The sequence below is a fragment of the Bos javanicus genome, chromosome 13 (assembly GCF_032452875.1).
Source record: "Bos javanicus breed banteng chromosome 13, ARS-OSU_banteng_1.0, whole genome shotgun sequence".
Lineage (NCBI taxonomy): Eukaryota > Metazoa > Chordata > Mammalia > Artiodactyla > Bovidae > Bos > Bos javanicus.
Window position 1 is genome coordinate 37,081,875 of NC_083880.1, and position 7,063 is coordinate 37,088,937.

At 42.2% G+C, this 7,063-nt stretch overlaps 1 protein-coding gene across 1 annotated transcript in view; it reads right to left on the reverse strand.

The window, feature by feature from the left end:
- Window positions 1-7,058, reverse strand: part of RAB18 (RAB18, member RAS oncogene family) — a 28,650-nt gene extending 21,592 nt beyond the window's left edge. The window contains exons 1-2 of the mRNA XM_061436277.1: window positions 6,808-7,058; window positions 1,552-1,607 (exon numbers count right to left, since the gene is read on the reverse strand). Coding sequence (XP_061292261.1) covers window positions 1,552-1,607; window positions 6,808-6,875 — 124 coding nt within the window. The 5' untranslated portion in view covers window positions 6,876-7,058. The remainder of the gene's footprint in view (window positions 1-1,551; window positions 1,608-6,807) is intronic.
- Window positions 7,059-7,063: the final 5 nt, after the last annotated feature.

Below are 7,063 nucleotides of genomic sequence, written 5' to 3' on the forward strand. Positions count from 1 at the left end.
GCTCAGACTCACGTCCAAAGCTCTTCCTTACAGAATTCTAAGTAAGAAATGGAAATGGAAAGATGGGATTTGAAAAACCACAGTTCAACAACCACCGGAGCTGGATTGACAGTGGACATGAAGAGACATGGTGCACTTCATCCAAGTAACGGAGGCCAGTCACCACTAAGGGCACTGATACACACCACGCTCTGAGAAGCACCGCTGAGAATTCCTGCCCAAAATGCACAACCTGAATCTAACCATGAGGACACATGGACAGCTGCAGTGGAAGGATATTCTACAGAATGACTGGCCTGCACACGCTCTTCAAAAATGCCAAGGCCACAGAGACACAGAAAGAATGAAGAATGTTCAGATTAAAAGAGACTAAGGAAAAATGACAGCAAAATTCAATGTAGGATCCTGGACTGGACTCTGGACCAGAAACAATTCTTTCCTTTGGTATATACGATATTAGCGGGACAACTGATAAAAATCTATCTGCATACAGGAGAACCGTATCCATGCTCATCAAGGAAATATACGTTGAAGTACTTAGAGTTAAAGACACTGAAGATACTGAATGCAATTTTCTCTCAAACAATTCGAAAAAAGCAAGAATACTGTGCATGTGTATGTGGAGAGAATGCTAAAGCATATGTTATAAATGTGAACATTTCGGGAATCTGATAAAGACACTTTCCCTAATTGTAATACAAGATCAGATCTTTACTACATTCTACTCATCAGATCATCAAATTTTAGAGCTGGAAGAAAAATGTATTCTCTCGCCCAAATTACTTCCAACTTACAGATGAGGACAAGGAAGTTAATGACTCCCTCAAGATGACAACGTTTGAGGCAGAGCCAAGATGATCATACTGCTCTGACTCAGCTCTTTCTACTACTACAAGTTGTCTCTTGAACCTTTACATTGTCATCTACTCCCTAAACATGTGATACCAAATTATCTAGCTCTATCTTCTCATATATTCTAGTAAGCTGGTATGGCAAACCACTTTCAGGCAATCTAAACTTCAGTTTTTAAAAGGTATTTATGCACACAGTCTTTAATAACTAATATCAATAAATATGTTGCCAGAAACATGTTGGATACTATATGAAATGCTAAAAATACAAAACCAACACACTCTACTGTGAGTGACACTGCTAGGTCCATTATGACAGACACCACGTTTGTATTATTGATCACCATAACCCACCTCTTAGGACAGTGCCTGGCATACAATAAACATTCAAATGACTGTATGCTGCTAAATAAAAGACGTCCCACAGCACAAGAATGTGTATAAAGATAATCATAACATCCTCAGTGTTAACAAAGAACCATAAGACAACAGCAATGGAAGTTACATTTTTGCTTGATTAGATCTACAAAGACTTTGGAAACTGAATGACTACCAAAGGTAACACTAGAAAGACAAGTAAGATTTTGACAGACATGGAAGCAGTGGGGTAGTGAGAGGATGGGTAGGGGGAGTTAGATAAAACAGCCTGAAGGCAACAAAGTATTTGGCATTTCTACTAAAATTTTAAACATGGGCTTACCTATTGTTGCTGCAAGTTCTGGATCAAAAGTATCATCTGTGAACCTCAAGAGCAGGCTAAAAGAGATGTCAAAAAGACAGATTAGTAATTCAACTTTTCTTTCTCAACATTTGATAAATCTTCCTGACTGCTCTATTTTGTCACAAGTTAGACACAACTTCAAAGAGCTAATGTAGTCAGCTTCCAGAAACATGGCCTCATTGCAGGTATATTCAGAGGAATTATATTATTGGAAAGGCAATTAAAGAATCCCCAAAGCAAAGTAGTTTACTAGAAAACTTATCTCCTATGCTCCATTTCCTAAGTGTGAAAAGAGGTTTTTGTTTTTTTTTTATATAACTACTGGTATGCTCTTCTGAGAAAATGGTATTAGCAAACATGTAATGCTTTAACCGACATGGACAAAAGGGGAAGAGGAAGTCTCTTGGAATGCAACAAATTAAATTTTTAAGAAATCTAATGCTTCATCCACTCCGAATTCAGGTAAAAACAGAAAGGTGTGAAATCAAGCATTCTGAAACAAGTAGTCTATTACCAAGTGGGAAGAAGAGATACAATAAAAGTAAGGGCTGAAGGTCACATGCTGGCTGAAGTAGGTTTCCTCTGGCAATGCTGGGTAAGGCACATGAAACAAGTCGGCAATATGCAGCTACCAAAGGCTGTCAAAGAAAGGAATGGCAGGAACTGCTCTATATTTTGAAAAGTTAATGCCAGCAAAAAAAAAAAAAACCCTAAGAAAATCAACAGAAGACAACTGCCATGATTATAGTAAGGGATAATGAAGGAGTACACCTAGGAAATGGTAAAGAAAGGAAGGAAGGCATGAAATGAAAGGAAAAGATAATCACAAAAGTATTCCAAGATTTTATCTTCCAGAATTATTTTATTTAATATAAGGCAGAAATGTCAGTTATTAGAAGTTCTTCAAAAATAAAACCTAAGTTTTTATTAAAGCCCTTTCAGTTCAGTTGCTCAGTCATGTCCGACTCTTTGCAACCCCATGAACCGCAGCACGCCAGGCCTCCCTGTCCATCACCAACTCCCAGAGTTCACCCAAACTCACGTCCATCGAGTCGGTGATGCCATCCAACCATCTCATCCTCTGTCGTCCCCTTCTCCTCCTGCCCCCAATCCCTCCCAGCATCAGAGTCTTTTCCAATGAGTCAACTCTTCGCATGAGGTGGCCAAAGTATTGGAGTTTCAGCTTTAGCAACAGTCCTTTCAAAGAACACCCAGGACTGATCTCCTTTAGGATGGACTGGTCTGATCTCCTTGCTTTTAGATTTATAAAATTAATAAATCTCCCCTCACATTATCCCTAAGTAGGATGACACCATTCTATTGACTTAATTGTATTAATAAAATCAAGACAATAACTATCTTATGTCTGAATTTCAGGGGACAAAAAAATGTATGACTATTTCTATAGACTGTAATTACTGCTGCTAAAGATTTTTTTTTTTTGTCCACAGGGTATATTGCAAAACATAATGGCCTCCTGGCACTTTCCAAACCCAGTGTCATTAATTCAATTTGAAGGACTAACTCTCCCTTTCCCAGTTTTGCTTTCTGGTGATCACAAAACCAGCACGACAAAAGCAAAGTAAGACAAAAGAATCAAATTGGAGCTTTTTCTACTTAACATTGAACTATAACTAATTTTATTTAATTCCAACATGAATTAGGTGACAGCACTAATAAGAATCTTAAAAGACTACTCATAAAAATTTTCTTCTCTCCCCAACATTAAACTTCAAATTAGGGAAGCCAAAAAATTTCAGTTACTCATAATTTAAGAATAGAAAAGTTGTGTATTTATACTCATGTCACCAAAGAAAATATTACAAAAATGTAGACCCTTACCTAGCACTAGTGGTAATGATACCATAACAATAACATAATTGATAAGAACAGTATGGGCTATTATTCATTGAACTTGGACAACGAGCCAGATACTGAGCCAGGGGGTTTTCTTATATAATTACTAATCCTTAAAACATCACTTGTCATTAACGGTATTTTGTCAGGAAAGGCAAGGAGGTAAAACAACAAATTTTAATATAGGCTCTGAGGATAAGGGAGCAGATCTTAGCCATGGGTACACTGTCAGATGAAAATGTATCCTAAATTCTACATGTGCATTTTTCTAGGTAGGGAGTCTACTTCTCTCCTAGATTTTGAAAGGAATCCACAACCCGAAAATGATTAAGCAACACCGTTCTAAAGCATGTACGGTTAAGCCTTCATTTTCAACGGTTAAGGAGCAAAATACTGAGCTATAGATGGAAGGAATAACTCCTGCCATTCCACTTGGAGGAGACCAAATCTATAATTAATCAGTGTGATTATCACTAAGGTGCATTTCTCAGTTTACAAATGAAACTGGTCAAAAAGGACAGGGATGTAAGAGACACAGAAGGGACAGCAAAGTAAATAACAGCAGGTCTCTATAATCCCTTCCAGTTCTGAAACACCTTGCTACTTCTTTACTTCACTATGCGCTAGCCATGGAATCAAAGAATACTGCACATTTAACACTAGATAGGTTTGAGAGATTTCTACTCCAACCTCACTTTTGAAACAAAGAGATGAAGGCCTAGAGTGTCTGAGTGTCACACACAAGGTCAAACAAGTGGCAGCACCAGTTTCATCATTCTGGTCTCCTGGCTGCTCTCACATGTTTGATTAACTCTAAGTATAAAATAAACTGGAAAAATAACCCACTAGTTTGAGTGAGTTAAGATCTCCTTTGTTGCGCAATGATTTCTCAACAACATACGTGATGCCTCACTTTCATTAATTCTAGATTTACAGAGAAATAGAAACTATTGGTTAGAACAATCCTGTAGAATTGTATTGATGTCAAATGTTTTTGTACTAACTCACCTTAAAAAGCATGCTACACTAAATGGCTTCAGTCATGTCCAACTCTTTGCAACCCTATGGACTGTAGCCCACCAGGCTCCTCTGTCCACGGAATTCTTCAGGCAAGAATACTGGAGTAGGGATCTTCCCGACCCAGTGATGGAACCCAAGTCTCCTGTGTCTCCTGCTCTGGCAGGCAGGTTTCTTTACCACTCGCACTACCTGGGAAGCCCCTTAAAAAGCATAGGCTTCTAAGTAGTAGTTCAGTTGCTAAGTCACGTCCGACTCTTGGCGACCCCATGGACTGTAGCCCGCCAGGCTCCCCTGTCTATGGGATTCTCCAGGCAAGAATACTGGAGTGGGTTGCCATTTCCTTCTCCAGGGGATCTTCCTAACCCAGGAATTGAACCTGGGTCTCCTGCGTTGCACGCAGATTCTTTACTGACTGATCTATGAGGGAAGCCCAGGCTTCTAAAGAGTCATTTATTCTCATTTTATCTAGGAAGATAAGCGTTCCAAGTTTTTTTCCAGAGCATATCATGTCCACCAGTAATGTATATCTAGCTGGAAAGATAAGGTAACTTTCTCCCTAAATGTAATCCTTTCTTCAAAGAGGTAAGGGTGTTAAAATTGGAGCAGATAAGCTCCAAATAAATTTGTTTGCCAGGAGGGGACCAAGGAAACCAATAAATCCACTTAACAGATTTTACTCTAGAGAAAGAATATCAACTTTCACTGTGACTTAGCAACTACAGAACAATAACAACAATAGGAGTGTTTACTTTGGGCTTCCCTGGTGGCTCAGACGGCAAAGAATCCACCTGCAAAGCAGGAGACATGGGTTCAATCCCTGGGTTGGGAAGATCACCTGGAGAAGGGAAGGGCTACCCACTCGTCTTCTGGCCTGGAGAATTCCATGGACTGTATAGTCCATGGGGTTGCAAAGAGTGGGGCATGACAAAGCGAGCTTCACTCAATCATCCCTCCAATACACTTAGAATAGGCACCAACCAATCATGTTTTGGGCTGAACCACACAAAACAACATCCAACCACTCTTGACTTCAAAATCAGCAATTTCATATGCCTTAACCTAAACGGGAGTCACATCTCAAGAAAAAAAGGTCACGTGGCCAGGGAATTCCTAAGACAATGTTCACATATTACTTAACTTTTTAACTCTCACATATACTAGATAGTGATAATGAAAATATTACTCAGCCCTTTACATACACACACACATACTATTTTTTTTTTAGTCTGCAGTGTTTCATTTCTTTATTCCTTGTTACGTACAAATTCCTCATTCCAATACACAAAGTACATCAAAAGAGGGAAACTATGAAAATATACTGTCATGCTTTAAAAGTACATAAAGCTGCAGAACACATTACAGATTTCAAATGCTTAAATATCTTAAAAAAAACAAGATCTCACGAAGTAATTTGAAAGATAAGCTTATAAGGAGGCATAGCTAAAATATGAAATTGTTTACAGCTTCTGGAATTTGGATCTCATTTAAAGATCAAAGCAGCCTGGGACACACCCTACTCATAATCGGATGACAAGGATAACATCACCTGGAGAACTTTGCTCTAAGACCTGGATGAAATCAGAGCTCTTGCCCAACACCCAGCAGGCTCCACGTCTTCCCTAATACTCAACTTTAACTGCTGTCAACATTATTACCCGCCCCCCGCCCCCGGCAAAAACCGTCAAGAAAGAAAAGACACATACTAACGTGTTTCGTTACCTCTATATGACGTGGCAGAGCAAGAAACAACAATTACACTGGATTCTCAAAAGTGGCCCATAGCTTAAGCTCCTGCATCTTAGACCAAAGTGAATTATTTAAGCAGTCAGAAGACTTACGAGTTCTTTCACAGCTGACTCATTAAAAAAAAAAAAAAAGAATAATTGGCTACGGGGTGCACCCAAATAGGCCAGGAATGTGACCTATGGCGTCACGAAACTTCCTGTGCAGAACTTCACGTATTTAGAGAAAGCCCGACAGAAATCCCACGATGGTCAAGTCACAAGCTCTCCGCTCGCGGGGTGACAGGCAGCTCGATCCCTGGGGCTGGGAGGCCTCTTCCCTCCGCGGGACTCGGGCCCCGACCCGCCCGCCACGCCCTAGGCGCCTCTGCGGCGGCGACCCGGCCGGCCCAGCGGCGCCCTCGGAATCGCTCTTCTCCCGGTGCGACAGCAGGGGACGCGATCCAGGGAACCAGGCCGGGCCGAGGCCGCGGGGCCGCGAGCCGAGTTCGCCCCGGCCAGGCCCGGCCCGGCCCGGCCCGCCGCCGTTTACCGTTCCCGCCGGGGCCCCAAGAAACAAGCCGCCACCGAGGAGGAGAGCCCGCCACTGTCGTCACGGCTCGCAGACCCGTCTCACCTGGACTTGCCCACGCCGCTCTCGCCGATGATGAGGATCTTCAGGGTGGTCAGCACGTCCTCGTCCATCCTGACCCTGCTCCGCACCGCGAGCAGCCGGCCGCCCCTTCCGCTCCTCAGCCCTTCCCCCCCCGGGGCGTGCTGCCGCGCATGCGTCCCGCCCCGCCCGGGGCCACCTTCCTTTCACACCGGGTGTTTAGCTTTTGCAGGGGCCCGGGACGCCCCAGTTCCGCCCGGAGGTAGAGCTCTGCGTCTGC